We start from the raw sequence: 23,173 nt of genomic DNA, 5'->3' as shown, positions 1-23,173 counted from the left end.
TTTTTGGGTTTTTGTGGGCACAAATTGTAAGTGGATTAAAATTTAAAAGGGGCAACTACCCAACCCCCATTTAAGCTCAAAAGATTTTTTTTTCCAAAAATTTAAAATTTGGGGAATTAAGGATTATGTGTATAAAATTTTGTTTTCCGACCCTTTGGTTAATTTTTACATTTTGTTTCCCCTAAAAATCAAAAAATTTTTTGGTTTCCCCCTAACGACCGCTTTTTTAAATTTTGTATTTACTACCCACTTTAACTTACCTAAAAAGGGAAATGCATTTTATTTTTTATATTAACGCGTAAAGAAATTTTTTTTTGAATAAAAAACCCCTAACTTTTAAATTTTTTCTTCCCCCGGGCTTAATATTACGAAAATGTACCAAGCTATTTCTTTTTAGATCTTTCACACGATAATTTTATTATAAAATTTCTTTCATATTTAAACTTTTTTTTTTAATTGTTTACATTCATTGAAATTTAAATTTATCGTAATTTTACAATTTTTTTTTCACAAACTGAGACATGAGAATTGAGAAAATTTTTTTTACTTTAAATTTTTAAAAATTCTAAAAAATTTAATAAAATTTTTATTTTTAAAAAAGTTTTAAAAATAATATTTAACTTTGAAATAATAAAATTTAAACACGAATTTATCAATACACTGGTTTCAGGTTTTTGTCCCCGGAAAAATCCCTTTTGGGATATTTTGTTCATACTGAACGAGGTCAGGCAAGTGACTCCATTGTCCTCAAACAAAAAACTTATTCCCTGTATATTTTTCAAATTTTAAAATAAAAAAAAATTTTACCCCCAAAAAAAACGATTTTTTTAAATTTTGTTTTTAAATTTTATTAATTAAAAATTTTTTAAAATTATTAACAATTTTTTAAATTTGAATTCCAACTTCTCTTTTTATATTTGAAAATTATAAAATGAAAAATCAAAGTTCAAAAAGTCACCATTCAAAAGGCATTTTGAACGAACTTTAAAGACAATTTTAATAAGGATAAAATGTTCAATTAAAAAAATAATTAAAATTTAAAAAATTTTTTAAAAAGTTTGATAAGTTTAAATGTTTAAAAAATTTACACCTTAATTTTTTGGGATCAACGACAATAACTAGCCCCAACTCTCTTTTTTTTTAAGATTATTTGATCCTTATTTTGTTTTTCTTAAATTTTTTTTTAAAATTCAGAAACCCTTTCAAGAGACATCGATAACATTAATACTTTTTTCCCTTTACATTCCTTGTTGAACCTGTTCCTTCTAAATTTCCAAATTATCGAATATTTATCTGGGTTTCAAAAAATTTTCTAACTTAAATTTTGTTTTTTTTTTTTTAAAATTTACTAAAAAAATTGTTGTAATTTTACAAATTGTTTATCTTTCCTAATGGGTCAAATTTTAAGTATAGTTATTTTAAAAAAGACTTTGGGGTAATTTTCACCCTTTTTTCACATCCATTGGAAAACTTTAGGGAATTTAAAAAACAATTTATTGGCATATTCTTGCAACTTGCAAGGATTCAGGTATATAAGGTTTGATATTTATGGTCTAGGCAAAGTTTTCACTCGATTGTATTCATTGATGCTGCAATCGGAACACTTGAAAGCATCAAAATTTGCTATACAAGCTACGTTCCAAAGTATTTCCGAATTAATATATTCGAAATTATTATTTTCTTATTTATTAAGGGTTTGCTTATTAAACTATTTTCTTTATTATTTGCTAAGGATTCCGTAGAAATTTTTGAAGACAACTGCAGTGGTTACTTCAATCGAAATTTTTTTTCTAAAGCTGATAGCTACATATCTCGACCCTCAATCGTTTTCGATTTTTTTCTTAATTCTCGGATGCGCACAGGTCGTAGACATGATCTGAAGTATGAAACTACTATAAAACGCTTATTTATCCGCTGACACCACTTTGTATACCCTGAACCCATATTAACAATGTGGCCGAGTCGGTGCAATCGATGTTGAGGTGCTGCTCGGTTGTAATTAAGTTTGTAAAAATCCTAAGAACGTAGTTGTAACCCATCAGAATTTATATTAGACCAAGAATGGTTCAACTGGTTGCAGTCCTCATAAGCTATTTTGAGAACCTTTTAGAGCGCTAATAGCAGCAACAAAAGTTTCGCAAGGTCTTTGCCTCGAGCGCTATGAATTTTTTGGTGACAAGTCTTCTCCTCAGAGATTTTATTTATGAATTTGTGTAGGTTATATCTGAGGCTACAGGAAGCGTAGCGTCAAGCTCGTAAAAATTCAAATTAATAAATGAATTCGTCAGCAATGGCCACAATTTATAAGGAAACTCTAGTGGTTCCAAGACAAAGGAAAAAGTAAAGGAATGAATGAAAATGATAAAAATGTCCGATAATTATAGGCACATAACTCAAAAAAGCACGAGAAAGTGAAAATTTATACGATATGGGATCAGCAAACAGAGAATACAACAACAACGAAATGGGAGACACGAACAAATTCTTCACCACCATTTCTTGTGGAGCACAGTTGTTGCTGAAGAATGGTTATTTCAAGAATCTCACAACTAACCGCAATAAATTCGCTCCAACAACGAATAAACGGATTTGAAAGCCTATTAAATAAATTATAACAGAAATTAATCCCAAACTGCCGAAAGCAAAAACAAAAATACACTTGAAAAGTGGAGGCAATGGTGCAGTTGCAAGCGCTTCCCATGCTGGGAGTGTGAACAGACGTTGTCTTTAGGTTTGTATCCGCTCGAGTTCTACAAGTGTTTGTATGTCGAGCACTTGGTCAGCAACAATTCACTTTGTCATCGCAAACGATTTGAGGTTGCTATCGTGCTAACCCTTCCCTCCGAGTTCGGTAGTAGGCTCGTATTATTTATTTGCTGATTTGGTGACAGCTTCCAATTTCTCAGCGTTGTTGTTGGTTGTGATTTGCGGGCTTTCTCAGTGCCATGCAGCTACCTGTGCCGTCCATACTTTATTTTCAAGTAACATTTAAGCGGCATAATTTGAATATTTACCCTTCTTCTCGTTTACCGCGGTTGTTCGTCCGTCTACCACTCTTCAGCTAAACTTTGTGTAAATGAGAATTTTCACTGGAAATCGAAATTTCCTTCGTAGTTTATGGGAATTGGTAGCATAAACTATGTTGAGCATTCCTTTTCTCATGTGACCTCGCAAGTCTAAGCCACATTTTGTTGACTTTTACACTCAATTGAACATGGATTTATAGTAATGAAATCAATTCCAATAATCCTCTGGAGGCATCAAATGTCGTAAAGACAACCAACGAAATGATATGACTGCTGGTGAATGATAGTCGCGACGAAATGAATTTTTCGTACACTTCCAAAAAAAAAAATATTTCAAAACTCGACCTCGGAGCCTTCCAACTATGTGTTTTTCAAAAAAATTGTAGAACCAACTGGGCTCATACCGCTTTTGATTTTTCTAGTTTATATACTTGTATTAGGCCATGTAAAAAGAAATCCATTATATTCCCAATAGATTAGTAATCGGTATCTCTCGTTGCATAAGTAGGTAACATAATATGGCGTTAGGGAGATAGGACTATGACTAAGTAAACCATTCAGATAGTTTTGTGATTGCATGACTCAGTATTGTCTGAGCGCGCATCTTATATAGACAAAAATTTATAGTTTTTTTGCTAAATGTAAAAGCGCAAGCCAATAGTATTTATGATACTAATGCTATAAAAGTCAATCATGCCTAATTTTGATTCCGATATTTTAAACTCGGTCGCCATTTCCGGGGAGCCCTCGGAAAAAAGATGCGCCCGCGTTGGCAGGAAAACTCCTCACAGGATCATCTAAAATTAAATAATATGTGCTTCAGTTAAAACCTTAACTTATTACTTGGACGAACGAAAAAACTGGAAATTGGATTTTGACTGACATTTTTTTAAAACTTCGCGACATTTTTTTCAAATAGTTGTAATCGAAAAAAACCCTTGGTCCAAGTCTTTAAGAATTTTATCTCAAATACCTGTGTAAAATTTCACGAAGATCAGTTATGTAGTTTTCGAGAAATCTTGCCAACCGACTTCAAAAACACAGTTTCGAGAAAAACGAGTTTAAAGACTACTTAGGCTAGCTAGCTTCGAGCGCACAAGTTCTCAAGGCTGTATCTCCAAAACATCGTATGAACTTGAAAATCTAGAACAATATTTTAGAGGTCTTGTAGAATTTAATATGACACCAAAAATTCGATTTTTTGAAAGCCGTAAACTCAGGAGTTGAAAATGGGACAAAAAATCTTTTGTTACTCTTGAAGTGAGGCTGGTCAATTTATGAAAGCCACACGAGTTAACACAAAAAACCAATATCTACTGGCCAATAGGAGAGAACTTGTGTTCCCTCAAGACAACGCACGTACATCTATAGTAACCAGCCAGAAGTTTGTTTTGGGAAATGATCTTGCTGAAATGAATGAAAAATTAGCCCAAAGAGAAGCTTATAAGCTCTTCCACTTTTTTCCAATAGGCATTGGTCCAACTTTAAATTTAATGTAAAAATAATGATCTTTTTACTAGACTATAAATACTTTCTATTTTATGAAGCTCCACAAAAGCTGAGCCTAATAAACTGAAGTTTAGTTGGAAACATACAATTTGAGTTTTAATTCCTCCAACAATTGCTATCTTTCACTTAGCGGCCAAACTTATGCTTAGCAAGCTCTAGTTAATTTAGAGGATGGAATTATATTATAAAATTCCACAACTTATTCTTGTCTTATTTTATCTTTTTTAGTTTGGTTTGGTTACTTCTGGGAATAGGCGGTTGGTGCGCTATTGTAGACACGAACGATTCGTGTATTCAGAGGCCTAAGGAAATTTAAATATTATAATCAGCCCTCATAATCAATTCTTATATAAAAAACCAATCTTATCTTATATGTAAGTATTCATCGTATTTTGTGGACCACATATGTACATATATACAGCTCCAAATACTACAGCCTGGCTTACAAACACATTTATTTTTCATCTCTTTGAACAATGACATACATACATATGGACATATAATAACTATATTCGTAGATATCAAAAACACTTATCGTCCATCAATTGAGATTTAAAGTCGCCTTAACTTGATTGCTGGCGGATTATGCGCCTGACTGCGCTGTCAACTTACAGCTGAGCTAAGTGGATCTGAATTACACGGGGCCGCGCTGAATCGTTCGCAGCAAAGCAAAGTTATTGATATACGCGGACGGGGTATTGACCCAGGCGTGAAGAGGAAGAGCAAACACAACGAACAAAATAATAAAGGAAAGAATCTCTTAAGCCATTCAAAGAGTTGAAGATATTTAGTGAATAAAAAAATATGACTGTTTAGTCAAGGCGGCTGTGTCATCAGCAATCGATCGCGTTAAATCGTTTAGCCAGTTTGGCCGCGACCTTCTGTCTGTCCCTAAGTTTTTTTTTTTGTGGTTCATTGATTCTTTTTGTATATTTACCAAAGTTTCGAGGCATCCGCTTTGATGTGAGAAATATTCTCAGCATTTGTAAGTATGAATTGGATTTTAAATGAGTCACCGACGGACTGCACAGATTCTTTGTCGTGGCGATGTTGTGTTTGAAACGGGAAATACTTCGTATAGTTGATGTTTAGTTTTTATTGTTGTAACATGAAATGTAAAATTCATGGCTTTCGTCATAATTTAAATATTTTTTATTCAACTTCACATATCTCAAGCTTAACTAGAAGGAAGCTTCCAATCGAGGGAAGCAGAAGCTTGTGTTCAAATGTTTGTACATTCTCAGCAGAATTCAAGCATTATGCGTTTATGATATTTCTGCTCGTAAAGTACATTGTCTTTCTGGACCATATATTGGACCGATAGTAAATTATCAAAAATTTCTACAAAAAATGCTTTTATAAGTTACATATTGTCTCCCGAAGAGTACAAGAAAAAAGTGTCTTCGTCACTGTTAAGGGAAAATTCTAAAATTAAAGCTTACAGGTCAGTCAAGACTTTTTCCAGCTTTCATGAAAATCGGGGCTATACCTAAAAAATTAAACCGATCTTGACACCATTTAATGAGACATTTTTGTTAGATAATTTATTTAATTAATGGAAAATACCAAAAGCTTTTTAAAAGCTTCATGGTCGAAAAGCACTAAAAAATACCAAAATTGTTTACTTAATGGAAAATACTAAAAGCTCTATAAAACTTCATAATTTGCTTCAGATTCGAAAGCTTGTAAAATGACTAAAGAAAATTTCAGTGTTCAATTAATTTATTTTTAGGATCTTGGAAGAATACTTTTCGAGTCCGCATTGCATTTGTTTCCAAGTTCAACAACACTTACACCATGATACAATACCTCCACCTCCTTGCAATTCGAACAACAACGATGACAAACAAAACAAACAACAACATTCGTCACGAACAAGTTTGTTGTGTTGCTGAAGATCGTTTTGTGGCGATTAGAAGACAATGAATGCACGATCCACAGAGATCTAACGCAATCTGAACACTGTTGCCGACTATATATGAACGGAAGTGTGTTTATGTATTCGCCACAATGATGGACAAGCGGATTAGCATTGTCGGTGTGGACTGACTGACTACTAGATGGTTGAGTCGGAAAATGTATAGTACATACTAGATGCTCCGATAAGGCATTATATAAATGGATTCGGTTTACCGTAACAGTCGAATTTGAGAAACATTCGGCTGGATAAAGAGGAGGAGAAAGCTTTAAGATGCGCCGCTTGCATAAGCGCCGCAATAAGTGGATTAAATACCAGTTGAATGCTGCTATTTAAAACTTGAGTGTAACAAATATTTGAAGAGCTGAGGTGCTCGTCAAACTTACGCTATGCGGTTAATATTTTGGGGCTCTTTAACATGCAGTAGATTTATATTTACTACACGATACACGCCCGCAGGATGAGGCTGACAGATCGAGAAGACTGCAGGAAATGCATCTCTTGTGCACTTGTTCCGCATTGGCAAGCGTACGTTGTAAGTATCTGGGATCCCCACGGTATGATGCACTGGAGGAGGTATCGATAGTGAGGCCGCAGAGTCTGTTAAACTTCACGTCAAGCGCAGGCATCCTAAAGGATGACTACTCCTATTGAACCTAGCAACTGAACTCTATCTGGTATCGCGAAGGCGCAAAACTGGTTTAAACGTGGCGTATTGGCCCATCAGATTAACCCAACCTAACCTCTGTATATTTACTCACACATTCCTTCCATAAAGTTTTTGGGGCTTTATCTTTCAAAATTACCAGAATGTCACCATATAAAGAACGCTAAGAGAGCTAGACCGCAGAGGAAAATGGTTTCTCTATGTTTGAAAAATATAATTGGAACATAATATAAATTTGTTATTTAGTGGATTTTCTTTATGAAGAGTTCTTATGTACTCTTATGTATATTTATTTTAGTATCGTTCCGGCTTTGGAGTGATCCAACCATTCGATTAAGATGTTGATATCAACATATTAATTTGTTCTGAAGTAGGGTTGTTACTCCTAACAAAGCTTAAATGTATCAACTAATCAACTCATATTTGTAGTGAGTTATATCTTTTTGAATCTAGCGCCCCCTGGTGGCGCCATCTATATGTCGACCGCTGCGTAAGAATCTGCCATCTTTATCGATTGTCCAGTGAGAATTTCATGACTGTCATAGCTTGGAAGTGAAGCTATTCCGTTTTAAGTGTCAGTATGTTTGTGTTATCGGTGCAAAAATGAGCTTCGAACAAAGAGCCAACATTAAGTTTTGTTTAAAAATTTTTACCGAAACGTTCCAATTGATGAAACAACTTTATGGTGATGATTGCCTATCCTGTAGCAGATTGCACGAGTGGTTTCAAGGTGTTCAAAGTGGTCGTGAGGACATAAATGACGATCAATGTGTAGGCCAATCAAAATCCGTGATCACCGGAAATTCCATCGAAGCTGTGTGTGAATTCATCAAAAATCAGCCGAAATCATCATTGAAATTCATGGAAATGGAATTGAACATCTCTAAAACATCGATTTATCGCATTTTGACTGAACATTTGGGCTTACGAAAAGTGTGTACGCGGTATGTTCCGCACAAATTGATTGACGAAAAAAAATTTTTCAGAATCCAACATTCGAAGGACATCATTGTGACCGATTATTTGACCGAAAATCACATTTTAACCATTAACCACTCCCCGTATTCACCTGATATGGCACCGTGCGACTTCGTCCTTTTCGGAAAAATGCATTTGACCATGAAAGGAAAGCGTTATATAGACGTAGAGGCCATTCAAAAGGCTTGCTCCGGCATACTGGCGGCCATACCGGCCAACGAGCTAAAACACTCGTTCGACATGCTCTTGGACCGTGCAAAAAGCTGTATTGAAGCAGAAGGAAACTATTTTGAATAAAATAAATTGATTTTGCCGAAAAAAACCATTTGAACGCAATTTGTATATTTAAGAAGTGACCAGAGGTAGTACGTAAAGAAAGGAAAGCTTAAGGGGGTATTCTGGTCTAGAAGCATGAATTTCAGGTAATTTTTAAAGTGTCGTAAAAAACAGGCAAATAATATTTTTAGTATCCATTTTTTTTTTTTAAGTAAAAAATTTCAAAAATTATGAGCTGACGAAGTAGGGGGTCTCTAAAAATTTCCACGTGACCATACCCATGATTTTAATCCTCCTAGTTATCTGAAACCAAAAAAAAAGATTATTAATCGAGAATAATGTAGCAATGGCCGAAACTACGGAAAAGTGAGAAACAATTTTTTTCACAAAATGGCGACTGCGTGAAAAAAAAGTTTTTTTTGATCACTTTTTCTGACTATTTTGAATTTTTTAAAAATAATAAAAATAAAAATTTGGCGATGGGGCTAGTTCCAACCATAGGCAAGCCTTTAAAGAAAACTCTATATAAATTTCAAGTGAATCGGTGCAGTAGAACCTGAGAAATCGTGGGTATCATTCCGAAAAAGTCAGTTTTGAGAAAAACGCGTTTAAAGTTCCGAGTAAGTATTTTGTTCGATTAGTTCCGGCCGAATCAGTTTGGATGGCGGGTCAGAAAAATGCCTATATCTCCGAAAATAATTTGAATTTTGAAAAATCCTCTTGTACACATATTTTGAATAGTTAAACTTTGAAAATATAAAAAAAATCGATTTTTTTTAATTTTTAGACCAGAATACTCCCTTAAACCCACAGACACAATGTTAGAAAAAAATTTAATGGAACATCTTTGTTAAGAATCTTGAAAGCATGGAGCTTAGAATAAATGCACAATTTAAATGCGATGCGCTATAATTAGACACTCCAGATTGACAGCATCATCAAATGTCAATTTATTCCATATCCCAGATTCCTTTAAAGTCCACACAGCAGAAATACTATATATCAATTACTGTACCAGCAACACCAACAAAAGCACACTTGCGGCGATTGATGAATGAATCGACGATGACAACCAACTTTTCTCAGCTCCATTGTTTACAGTCCATCATTGCAGCACCAGTGCCGGTGAGACGAGGGCGAATGACCAAAACATTGGCCTCGATGACATACACACAAGCCCGACTCGTGCAACGCCTACACAAATATACAGAAATAACCATAAATACATAAACAAACAGAAGATGAGCCGAGAACCGGTAGAAACAAAAATAAAAGCAAACAAAAGAAAAGTAAAGAAAGCAAGTCAGAAACTAAAAGGCTAATAATAACGTAAAAAAAATCGAAAAATAAAACAAATAAATATGAAGCAACAATAATATCGGTGACAAAAAATTTAGACAAAAAAGTTAACTAAATAAGTGTTTTGAAATACTGGACTGAAAAAAAACTAGACTGTGAAAAGAAAAGGTAGTTAGTTAAAAACAGTTTAAAAAGAAATTTCGGAATTCACCGTGTTAAGAAGAAGTGACAGCCACAACTCACCAACTAACGAGGGAGCGACCGTTAATAAGCTGCGCCAGTTTTGTGCTCGAGATTTGTAGATACACCAGCGCGCAGTCGTTCAGGGTGATGCTGCCAGACTGGCAGGTCAGCAGCGCTGAAAGGCAAGAAGACTTGTTGAATGGTCATGAGACATATGAAAAAAAAATGGATTGAATGACAAAGTGTAGACTAAACGTTGCCGGATAAGATAGACAGGCAGACAAACGCGGGGAATAAACGGCAGGCCAAAGAGCCGGCGATGCGATGACACAGAGAAAAAAGAACTGAAGTGCAATCAAAGAGATGAGCGTGTGTCAGTGGAGTGCTGCTTTTGTAGTATATATTTTTTATTGGGGCTTTGAAAGTGAAGCTTCGGAAGAAAAGAAAAGCGCAATGACAAACGAAAGTGCTGGAGCACTTAAAATTCAAAAAAAATTATTTTAAGAAAAAGCCAAACAATAAACGTAATTAAAAGACGCTGCAGAAGCACAGCGATTGCATACATATGAACGTTATGACAAAGTTATGTTTTATACAAATATTCGTTTCAAGATAGAGCTCCCATAAAAAAATTCTTACATTTAATAGTAAAAAATATCGTAGAAAACTGAAGTCGTAACTGATAATCTATAGACAAGCTCTGCTCGAATTTGTTGTGTGTTTTTTGGTCTTCGCTACTAAGCTTATTAAACAAGTTAAAATTACTTCTTTGAATTTAAAGACAGCCCAGACAGACTTTAATTCGAACCTATCATCAAAAATTGGGTTTTTTGTTGTGGTTTGTTTTTGGAAAATATATGTAAACTAAACTAAACTAAAAATTTTTAGGATAAGTTTTTTAATCTTTACGTTGAGTCATGTTTTTCTACCAACTTTTCTCAGCGTCCCTGAAGACGAAATGTAGTAAGTATATATGTATATGGTATAGCGACGGAATATCCTGAGCCCATCAGAAATTACTTTTCCTTCAACGATAAATGAGTGAGAGCAAACTTGAATTAACTTGAGTTTCTCAAAAATAGAAAGAGCAAAGATGATTCAACCTCCTCACATATTAGATAACTTAAATGGCGGGAATTCATTTAATACCGAATTTTTCCAATAGGGATGATATAATCCCTAAGGGTCGTTTCGGCCATTTTTTTAAATTTCGAGCGTACATTTCTTTACATAATGTTCAAGTGTCAATAAGGCAAAGATAACCGTTCGAAGTAATGAAAATATTGCTGTCTGGCTGATTTTGAGAAAAGATTTGGGCTTGAATTTGTATAAAATTATTCTCACTGAAGAACCGAATCCATTGGACTACCGTAAACGTCGGGAATTTGCTGATTTTGTCTTGGAGCAACTTTAAAACAATAAAGATTTAAAAAAAAACATCCTCTTCGAAGAGATTCACTTTCATCTGAGTGGTGCGGTAAATAATCAAAACTGTCGATTCTGGTGCATAGAAAATCCACAAATTATTCATGTCAGTGAGAGCGGTATAGATAAATGATAACCAACTTTTATGGTCGCAATTGGAAGAAGTTGATCCTGACAACATTTGGTTCCAACAAAACGGAGCGACAAACTGTGCACACAGCACGTGCGACAACCGAATTATTGCAAGAAAAGTTTGGGTATTCGATTATTTCAAGAAATTGTGACATTGAAAGGCCTCCAAGAAATTGTGATTTAACACCATTAGACTATTCCTTTTGGGTTATTTGAAATCATTCGTCTTTAGCAATGAACCAAACTCTATTCTGGCTTTGGAGGTCAATATTGAAGGTGCTATTCGCGACATACATAAGACTTGATTTAGTTGAAAAGTACTCGAAAATTGGGTTCATCGAATTTTTTCTCGCAAAAGAACTCGTGGAGGCCATTTGAATAATGTTATATTCAGAGCTTAATTGTATCGATGTGACTTCAAATCAAATAAAAAACATTTTTTTCACAATTTTCTTAACAATTTATGTGTTGTTCTTTGAAAAAAAAATCATATCACTCTTATTGGAGAACTCTGTAGTATCCTTATGGTAAGGGAAACGGAAAACGCTCTGAGCATCCATAATTTCAAATTAACGATATATGCTAAGCTTTTGTAAGGATCAGGTTTCTGTAGACTACAAGACTTGTAATAATTAGTGCTTATCCACCTTATGACTGCCAGCAAATATTCTGTTATTATGCAACTAAGTATATGGAGCTCATCCACAAGTAGCTCAATGGATGAGCGAGGTTAAAACCAAAAGAAACTATGTAGTAAGAACTCAGTGACCAAGTGGTCTGAATATTTAATCAGGAATAGAGTCGAAGTTCCGAAGGATTTCAGAGCGATAAAATATGGATTTCAACAAACAATGCAGTAAATTTGTCTCCTCTTAGTCCCGTTATAAAATATAGAAAAAGAATGGCCGATAATATGATAAAAGTCAACAGATATTTGTTGAAAAACGACGTGGGATTGGATGCAAAGTTGGACCGGAACTCACAGGAGGATTAAGAGAACGTTCCTTCCATGTCTCGACAACATGCCCCACTTTAGAGATGTCAGAGATGTAAAAATTTCATGGCAACTCACATGCTGTAACGAATAGGTAAGTATATAATATGCGCCGCAAGAGAACAAGCTACGCATGCGCCCACTCGCCACAAGCTTGCAGGGATCACAACTTCAATAGCAAATGTTTTGCGTACAATAAAATCTGAGGAATTCAAAAAAATTACACAATTCGAAGCTTTAAAATTTATAATCATTTTACATTGTTGACAAGAGAATTTGATTTGGCATTCAAATGGTAAGTGCCAAAGCCGCAACAACCGCAACAGCAACAACGTGATACTGTATATTTACACAGTACTTAAATTAGCCGCATCATCATCATTAACCGTCTCCACCGCTTGCATTGTACTTTAATCGCTGTCATCTTCCATATTTTCAAGGCATTGTTTTGTTGTTCTTTCGTCTAAGCTTAATAAGTTTGCTTTGTTTTTGTTGTAAGATGCACTATGTTGTTGCTTTGAGGTTTTCTATTATCCCTCATAAAAAGTGGCATCGATTACCTGCTGTGGGACTTTTGGTTTGTTGGAGACCTGTTAATACATCTTAATTAGGTGCTAAGCCGCAAGCACCACATTTGACGGCACCACTGTTAACTAACGGTATTGAGTGTTGCCTCCAGTACTTATTTCGAAGTGGCCTTAAATTACTCACATTAAGTTGTGGGGAGCCAAATCAAATAATCTTTATCGTATTATCGAGAGAATTGAGAACTTGCTTGCTCTCAAATTATCGAGAACACCGAAATTCTGAGTGAAGACTCATAACTCGACAGACTTGAGTTTTTAATATAATCCTCACTTTTATCCGGTATTAAAAAATGGTTTTGGAATCATGTTCGTATAATCAGCTTATAGATATATGAGTTATAGTATTGGATTTTAGTCAACATTCTCTCTGATCCGCTATTTGTATAGAGGGTCTGATTGCGGTTTCAAAATGAGATACAGATAGGATTTTGTTCTTAAAAATCGTTTTGTGTATATATTGTGATAAACAAGTACCCGGAAACTGTAAATTAAACGCAAAATGTTTAATTATTCATAAATGTTTATTTTGTCGCCTTTAAAGTTATCTCCACCAGTTGTAATACACTTATGCCAACGATTTTTCCACTCCTCAAAACACTTTTTATAAGCCCTTTTTGGTGGGTTGGGTTCAGCGAATTTTGTTTTAGCTCTTCGAACAACTGAAAACGGGTTCCACGGAGCAGCAATTCTAGTTTGGGGAACAAGAAAAAATCACATGAAGCCAAATCAGTTGAATACAATGGTTGATCGAAGATATTCATTGTGTTTTTGGCTTTAAATTCGCTCACAATCGTGGCTAGATGAGATGATGCACTGTCGTCATGTAAAATCCATGAATTGCTCGACGGATGTCCTCACGCAAACGCCTCAATACGGCCAAATAGAACTCCTTATTGACCGTCTGTCCCACCGGAACAAATTCATTATGCACCAAACCACGAATATCGAAAAAAACAATGATCATCACTTTCCCCTCGTTTTTTTTCCTCCATTCGGATGATTGTTGACTTTTTTGCACCGATGTCTCATCGGTAGTTATAATGTTCTCCTTGAAGCATGTCCAAAGAAACCAGTTTAAGGTATTCCTTTTGAAAAAAATTCAGCTTTATCGGACGAGTCGAGCAAGAATGCGTTTCATACCCAAAATATCCACCAAAATCATTCAAATGGACTTGCGAGAGATGTCGAGCTCTCTTACAATCTCTCTAACACTTGCCTGACGATTTTCAAGCACCGTATCCTTCACTTTTTTAATATTTTCAACAGTTGAAGAGGTCGAAGGTCGTCATGAACGAGGCATTTCTTCAACGATCTCTCAACCGTCTTTGAAGAAACACGAAATTTGGTTAGGAATTCAAAATTTGAGACAAATTCTTTGTTCGATATTTTTATCCATTGTAAAAGTCGCAACGCACTACCGACTTAAGCAGCTGCTGTAAACAAACCGGATGACAGCCTTACCAACTTAGCAAAAAACATTTTTTTGAAATATCATTTACCCTGGGAGCTTAATTACAATTTCCGGATGCTCCGCTTTAAGCAAACAGCTGTAGGAATGTTTTCTCAAAATCTCAGTAAAAACTGCTTGCAGAGGAGTGTATTATATTCCTTAACAGGAATCACGAAGGCCTCAAGGTATAGGTGTGGTCCTGTAACCGCACGATGTCTGAAGCTTCTTCGTTTGCGTTTCATTACATCTTGGCAACCATATCGGCCAGAGGCAGGCCGATTGGCTCGTATCTTGCAACAACGTTTCTTTATTCTTTCCTCAGGTGCTGCCGGCTAGCGACTTGAAGATTGAGTTGCGGCTCTGTACCTTGACAAAAATCGCGATCGTATGCGGAGTGAAGGAGCACAGGCTGTCAAGTGTAACGCTTCAACAGTCGGAATTTTAATGTCATCGACTGTGAAATAAAGATCCAGTCTGTACTCTATTATCCAGTTAGTAAATATTGTCGCTGTGGATTTAAGGGGTGATAGTGTCAAGGTTATTTTAGGGAAGAAGTTATAAAGATCCGGCTGTTCACCTTTGAACTTGGTATGCCAATATCGTCTGCGTTAATGGAGTTTCGAAATACAGAAAGCCCCTGTTTAATTTTTCTTAAATTATCTTATCCTCGAAATATCTTCAGCTCTGGAGGGGGCGTAGATTGTTTGATGGTTTCTAATAGCGTTATGTGATTGACTGTGTCAAAAGCTTTTGACAAGTACGCCGCTAGGATCGTCCTCACGATTCAAATTTAATATATCAGTCAATATTAGTATCAGAGGGAACATTAATAATACAATGAGTATCTTAGCAATATATTACCATGTACTTATACGAATAAGATTTGAGTATTTTTTGGGAACATTGTCTGACAATTCTATTTCATCCTCTGGTACAATCATTCTAGTATTATTTTGGTAAATAATGAGACTCATTTCCTTAGAAATTCGTTTTTTTATTTACATTCTGTGTTTAAACTGTACTTTTTATTGGTTTCACAATATTTACAACTGAATTTTTGTTTGTGTACATTTATTTAGACTATGTAAATTCTCTGTAGAACGATTCAAGAACTTATATATATCAGTGACCTTAAAGAAAAACAGCTGAAATCGAGTGAAGGCGGAACCGAATTATAACTCCATCTTGGTTTTTGGTAGCAAATTTCAGCATCTCAAAGTTATTTCATCCAAAATCAACAATTAAAATCATGAAATATGATTTTAGCGCCAAAAACAACATTTAAAGAGTATTTTTCAAAGCCGCCCAAAATCGACTTAAGCCGTTTGGCCTTGTGGTCACCGATATGCATGTAAGTAAAATGTCTTAAGTTCATTAAAGTTTCTCGGAAAATCGTTGTGTTGGTCCATTAGGCCGCCACACCGGTGTCTGTAACGGAAGATCCTTCTGACGAAACTCTAGCGTCGGGTGGAACAATGGATTCTCCGGAGAAATAAGGTTACGTCGCATACAGCGGTTCGCGGTCGCACAGGGCCGGCAGTACGAGAGACTTTTGGTTGTTGCGCTGTGACAAGGGACTGTGGACGACCATGGTGATCTGGGCAGATTCCGATTTTTATAGGCGTCACAACAGTCTGTTTGTGGATTCGTATTCGGGCACATACCCACGTGACAGCCATACTCGCAACTGCCCGGCGGCCACAGCATAAAATCGATCGATGGCTGCCACTGATCACAGGAGGGTAGGGTGAACTGCTCCATGCCCATTAAACGTTGTCCATCAGCACAAGCGCCATTAGCGTCACATTTACAGTTGTCGCAGCTGCAGAGGAGCGGGCGGGGGAGTATGAGTAAAGCAAAGAGAGAGCTATAGTCCAGGTGAATACATTTACTTACTCGCTAAACATATCTTATTTTCTTTCTTTTCGAGCTGCTGAGTTGGAGCGTGGTAAGTAGCAGTTTGTCTTGTTATTAAGCGTGATAAAGAATTGTTGTAATTTAGAATTTTTTTCGAAACTAATTAACAAAATATTTCAAAGGAAAAATTAAACCAAAACAAAAGGCAATAAAAATTTTCGAATTCGAATACTCAAAAATTAAATAAATAAACAGAAGCTTCCAAACTCACAGTACACTATAGTTAAAACTATATACATATACGGATATACTATATATCGTATTATAACTGTTTTCACGCGAAACTTGCGACTCCATGACTACAAAATTATAATTATCCATAATTTTTTTTTTTTAAACTAATTCTGACTATATTTACTTTCTTTCGCAAATCTCCGGTGGGACCATACCACAGAACATACTAAAAAAACGAAGCGGTTAATGTCATATATGTACATACATACATACATACGGCTGCTATATATATTTCTGGCCTAATAATGAAAATAGGAATATTTATCAACGAAAATGGTTTTATTGTTTTTCAAAATATTCTCCATCAAGATTTATACACTTTTGCATGCGCTCAAACCAATTTTCGAAGCACTTTTTCCACTCCGATTGAGACACCTCCAAAACATGGTTTTTGAATGCTTCAACAGAATCTTCTGGCGACGAAAATCGTTGACCACGCATTATTTTCTTGATGTGTGGGAATACAAAGAAGTCATTGGGTGCCAAGTCAGGGTTGTACGGCGGATGACCCATCAATTCGACGTTTTGGCCGGTCAAAAAGGCGCTGGTTTGAGCCGATGTGTGAGAGCTCGCATTGTCATGGTGCACAATGATTCGTCTTCTCTTGTTCGTTTTTCGAATTTCTCCGAACTTCAGGCAAACAATGGTGGTGGACCACTCAGATTTGACCGTCCTACGTTGCTCAAGCGGAACAGTCGCCACATGACCAGTTTTGCCGAAGAAACAGGCGACCAATTGCTTCGAAGTGCTTCTTCCACGAACAACTTTCGTTGGATTTGGCTCGTCTTGGACGACGACCACACGGTCGATTGCTGTTTTGTTTCGGGCTCATACGTATAGATCCATGATTCGTCACCTGTGACGATCTTATACCGCGATCGTATTTTTTCAGCATTTCTTTACACCAAGCTTCCACACGAGCCTTTTTTTGAGCGATTGTCAAATTGTGCGGGATCCAACGAGAACAAACCTGTTTTACGGCCAGGTGTTCATGCAATATCGAATGTATGCTGGTGGGAGAAATGCATAGGCATGCCTCTATCTGAAGGTATGTTACATGACGGTCTTGCATTATCAGTTCACGTACGGCATCGATGTTTTCTGGCACAACGGCTGTTTTTGGACGACCTTCACGGAATTCGTCTTTAAGCGAGCGTCGGCCACGATTGAATTCGTTGTACCAGTTTTTCACAGTGCTATAGGATGGTGCTTCATAGCCATACAAAGATTTTAGTTCATCGATGCACTCTTGTCGTGATAATCCACGTCGAAAGTTGTGAAAAATGATCGCACGAAAATGTTCACGAGTTAATTCCATTTTTGGCCGAGATGAATTTTTTAATTCCCTGTAAATAAAACAATTCACGATTAAATGACAAAACGTTCTGAGTGATGTTATGCTAAAAAATGTCAAACTTTCCAATGGAAACGTCAAATTGCACCTTGCAACACTTAGTGCTGCCTTGGACAGAATATATATAGCAGCAATATATATGCTGACTTAATGAAAGAAAACAAGTAAAAACGTTTTAATGGCAGAGGTTTTTAATTTTGGTGAAAACTTCTCCGTGTTTTTGAAAGTTCTTGTTAACTGTATCTCGAAGACCTTCTTAAAATTTAATAAAGATCGTTTAACTCGCAAGTCTTACAAAACACAGTTTCGAGAAAAACTCGCAACTTGTCAAGGCAGTTTTTACAGAACTATCAACATAAGCATTTAGGACAAGAGACAATAAAAACCCGTTTTTTGAGGCCATAAAACTCATGTAGCCCCTTTAATATATATCTTAATGGTCGCCATTGTAGAATGGTGAAATATATGTGAATAGTTAACTTAGATTATTTCCGAAAAAGTAATGTGTTTTATTATTACAGTCTTTAGAGGACTCATCAATCTCATGGAAATCACAGATGTCACCAGTTGTCCATAATTTGCAGCCCTGATTCGAATTCTACAGTTCAGAGAAAATTTCATAACAAACCTGTTTTAGTGAATGGTAGGAAAATTTCTGATATCTATGACCTCTTGAAAAATATACTTCAATAATCTGGTTGTACGAGATATAAGACGACATTGACATAGTTCAGCGAATTAAAAGACAACGACTACGCTGGTTAGGTCATATCGCTCGAATAGATGAAAACACTCTAGTGCTTAGAGTATTTGACGCAGTACGCAGGGGAAGCGAGAGGGAAGAACGACTGGCGCGCTGTTGTAAACTCGGCTATAACCGCGTAAGCGGTATCTACGCCAATAAAGAAGAATAATCTAATTGTATTAAAATACTCGAAGTTAGGAGACTTACTCCATATTAGAAAAGTTAGACGTCAAAAAGTTTTATTTCATATAATTTTGGACAATGTTGTGAGCACAACATTCAATACCACATATTATGTTTCAACCGATACGTATAGGACAACTGATTCATTGTACAGCGCGGTGGTGACGCATACGAGCGTTGCAATTGATTTCTGGGCCATATTGGACAGCGTTTGCTGTAGGACTTTTTGTAAAAAGAGCAATTGTAGGTGGTAGCGCTTTCTGGCGGACCTATTTGGCGCCCAAACCAAGATCTTGGACGAATAGCGCGACGGCGGCAAGGTTGTTGGAAATAGGTGCTTCCACATGCAGCGAAGTTATCACAATTGTCATAGCTAGGAGGTTCATCATACAAGTATTTATCGTAATTCCAATTATATTCTCCCGGAGGTGGTAGATTCGGTGGACAAGCGGTTGTTAGAGACCATGCGTTATTTATAGGAAACAAACCGTTCTGCCTGGGATCAATTAGAATCGTAATTTAAATGTTTGGGTGAAAAATCAACACTGGTCCATTACTTTGATAACTACTTACTGAGTCATTATGGCCTTATTCTTGTTGGTTACAAAAATTTATTTTTTTTTAAATACGGAGCTGGTAAAATTTTGTTTATATTTTTCAGTGCCTTGAAAGGATAATTACGTTTGCTTGAAAAGCAGACAGGATTACTTAAAAATAAAAATATGTTGTCAAATATATGTATATTTGAATAGAGTGTGTATTATTTCTTCCAACTGAAGACCCGGCTCGTGGTGAATATATCAATTATCTTAAACTTGCTCCGGATATCTCCGAAATAGATGAAAATGGATAAAAAGATAAAGACGAGCAACGATACTCCTTTTAATAATGTTTTGGCTTGATTTCTCACTCGAGAGAACAGGCATAAAAGAGCTTTTAGTTTCCAGTTTGGGCACTGAAAACCAGATGTAAATCCTGTAGAGCTCTAAATACTATATAAACAGATTATTTTTTAGTCTCAGTCAAAGTCAAAATTATTTGTTGTAATTAGAACATCCACCAACCAGATCGATCAAGTTGCGATAGACTTAAGACACGTTTCCAGTGTTTTAGACGTGCGTACGCTAAGAGATCTTAACGACAGTAGTATCTACTGAGGTCTTAACATTTACTGCCAGAGATAAAGAGACGCCGAACTCAACTGTCATTGGAAATGAGAGAGGGTGTCTGACCAACTTTGACAGTTGACTGGATGTGGTAGGTTTTGACATTTCGGAATTGGAATGACTGGAAAAAGAAAAGAGGAAAAAGAGAGACCTCACAATCAGCGCCAACTATTGTGGGATAAGCCTCCTCAACTTCGTATATAAGGTTCTATCAAGCGTACTGTGTTAAAGATTAAAGCCCACCGTTTAAAAATTGATTGGACCTTATCAGTGTGGCTTTAGGCCTGGAAAATCTGCACCAGATATTCACCTTGCGACAAATCTTGGAAAAACCCGTGAAAAGAGGATCGGCACTCACTACCTCTTTGTCGAATTCAAAGCTGCTTTTAACAGCACGGAAAGGAGCTGGCTTTATGCCGCAGTGTCTGAATTTGGTATCCCCGCAAGACTATACGGCTGTAAGCAGTATCCGCCTGGGAAGCAGAGGAAGACTTCCACTTCGTTGGAAAGACCAGGTCAAAAGGACCTGGCAAAACTTGGAATTTCCAATTGGGGTCAAACAGCGAAAATAAAGATCTCCCAGCACGCTTTTGTAAACTCGTCTGTACAGCGTAAGCGTTGTCTACGCCAATGCAGAAGAATTAGAACAGAAGGCAATCTTCCATTATTAGAATGCTTCAAACTGGGAACGGACTTGTCCTTCCAAAATAATAACTCGGTTGGGCTTCATGAACTACTAACTTAAGCCCTTTAAATTTCAAATAGATCAACTAATAAAGTGCAGGAATGAACCGATGTATGACTATCCACATACCGCCCGATAAAGCCTACGAACCGACGCATTTTATCGAACCTGAAAGGCTTTTGTAGCCTCAAATGTACGTAAGCGGTTGGGAAAAATGTGTAATTTCCGCCCACCACAGTTGACAAGTAACCAAATTATAATACAATATTTTGGAAAATTCTCTGGAAATTTTCGAGATACATATATTAATTTTTTAATAACCGAGCCCAATTTAAATTTGGTAAGACATATTCCTTCAGGATTGCCAGGCATTCAATCATTTTTAAAACTGTAATTTTGTATTACACTTGCAACAATCATTTTAATTCTCTTCCGTTTTCACTTTACGTTTCTTTGCGGGCACAACAACCTGTTCGTCATAATTTCTACCCGTATAGCTCCAATTGAATTCGTTCGGAAACGGTAAATTTATTAGCCGAGGTGTACACGCCGAATATGGTGCACAAGGCATATACACGGGAAGACATTGCTGATCCTTTGGAATCATTTTTATATTGGAATCTTTTCCTGCTGAGTTCTCTCCAACCTCATCGCTACTGAAAAATAATATAGCGGTAATTCAGTTCAACCAATTTGGCTTATAAATTGCGGAATATGTATTTCTTACCCCAGATCCATTTTATGCGATTGGCGGAATGTCTCTGCCTAAGGCCCGAATTCAGGAATTTCGAAACGAAGAAAACTAATAATTCAAAATGTGTATTTAAAATCCTAAGGGATGTGTGTGATTAATAAGCGAATTATTGAAAGGTTTCTTGTTTTGATTATTTTTTTTTTTTAATTAGAAGGTTTCAAACGTACAGTTTATTTTAGTATATGAGCTAAAATATTTGTTTTTTTTTTCAATATTATTCACACCATATGGCTGTGTAACCTGCGTTGAGCAATACCAAAAGCTCCGTCAAGATCTGGAAAGACCTCTCCGAGCCGTTCAATACCAAACGAGTTTTCAAATAAGGCGACTCCCTATTGTGTGACTTCCTCAATCTACTGCTGGAGAAAATAATTCGAGCTGCACAACTAAATATAGAAGGTACCATCTTTAAGAGTGTACAGCTGCTGGCGTACGCCGATGATATTGATATCGTTGGCCTAAACAACCGCGCCGTTAGCACTGCTTTCTCCAGACTGCATAAGGAAGCGAAACAAATGGGTCTGGTAGTGAACAAGGCAAGACGAAATATCTCCTGTCATCAAACAAACAGAAGTCGCACTCGCACTTGACTACCATGTCACTGTAGACAGTCATAACTTCGAAGTCATAGATAATTTCGAATATCTTAGAACCAGCATTAACACCAACAACAACGTCAGCTACGAAATCCAACGCAGAATAACTCTTGCCAACAGGTGAGCAGGCAATGGAGAAGCTAAGTCTTCTCTCAACGAACAAAGACCAAACTCTATAAGTCACACATTATCACCGTCCTGCTTTATGGTCCAGAGGCATGGACGTTGACAATAGCTGATGAGTCGACGTTACGAGTTTTCGAGAGAAAGATTATATGGAACGAATATCGCGTTCGATAGAACGATGAGCTGTACGAGATATACTTTGGAATGCACCTTGTTTGATGACATTGTACATACATAGATCAGCGAATTAAGAGACAGCGGCTGCGCTGGCTAGGTCATGTCGCCAAATGGATGAAAATACTACAGCTCTGAAAGTATTCGACGCAGTTTTCGCCGAGGGAAACAAAGCAGCACATATACATTTGCTAGCACAGTATTTTTCCAGTTTCTTCAAAATTTTTGTCATGTATTGCACATAGCTGCTCACATACCTCATAAACTAGGCTATATAGAAGAAATTATAATTGGGGTTCAGTTTTAGATCGTGATATTTAAAAACCTGTCTACTAAGAGAATCTATTAATGATTCCCCACCCAAGGAACGCTCGAATTAAGTATTACTTCAAGAGAATGAGATCTCCGTATGTGGTCCAATTATATGTGTTTAGTCATAAGTAAAGTCGAAAATTCTCTAAAATAAAATGGTTGTGCACGATCCCGAAGACCCATTCAGTCGATTGCTGTTTACTTTCGGATTTATACGCGTAAATCCAATTTTGAAGCACCGTTATCGTTTTCTTTTAACACTTCTCTCGACCAATCGACACGTTGCTTTTTTGAACAATCAACAAATTTTGTGGTATCCAAGTTGACAAATTGTCTTCATAAATGTTCATGTAATATTGAATCTATGCTGGTCTCACTGATGCCTATAGTTGTTACAATCTCGTAATGGGCTATACGACGATTTTGCAATATCAATTTGCGCACAGCATCATTAGTTTCCGGAACAACAACTGATCTTGTAGG

At 36.3% G+C, this 23,173-nt stretch overlaps 2 protein-coding genes across 2 annotated transcripts; both read right to left on the bottom strand.

Annotated features, from left to right (window-relative positions):
• Positions 1-15,492: 15,492 nt before the first annotated feature.
• Positions 15,493-16,470, bottom strand: LOC126759656 (uncharacterized). Its single transcript, XM_050474627.1, has 2 exons — positions 16,341-16,470; positions 15,493-16,266 (listed from the first exon to the last, which is right to left on the bottom strand). The coding sequence occupies exons 1-2, from the start codon at positions 16,349-16,351 to the stop codon at positions 15,819-15,821; spliced, it is 459 nt and encodes a 152-aa protein (XP_050330584.1). The 5' UTR covers positions 16,352-16,470; the 3' UTR covers positions 15,493-15,818.
• Positions 16,471-18,973: 2,503 nt separating this feature from the next.
• On the bottom strand, positions 18,974-19,508 carry LOC126759660 (uncharacterized). The gene is made up of 2 exons (XM_050474642.1): positions 19,451-19,508; positions 18,974-19,373 (listed from the first exon to the last, which is right to left on the bottom strand). Exons 1-2 carry the CDS (start codon positions 19,456-19,458, stop codon positions 18,974-18,976), a joined length of 408 nt encoding a protein of 135 aa, XP_050330599.1. The 5' UTR covers positions 19,459-19,508.
• Between the last annotated feature and the right edge of the window lie 3,665 nt (positions 19,509-23,173).

Source organism: Bactrocera neohumeralis, chromosome 2 (assembly GCF_024586455.1).
Source record: "Bactrocera neohumeralis isolate Rockhampton chromosome 2, APGP_CSIRO_Bneo_wtdbg2-racon-allhic-juicebox.fasta_v2, whole genome shotgun sequence".
Classification (NCBI taxonomy): Eukaryota; Metazoa; Arthropoda; class Insecta; order Diptera; family Tephritidae; genus Bactrocera; species Bactrocera neohumeralis.
This window is presented reverse-complemented; position numbering and strand designations above follow the sequence as displayed.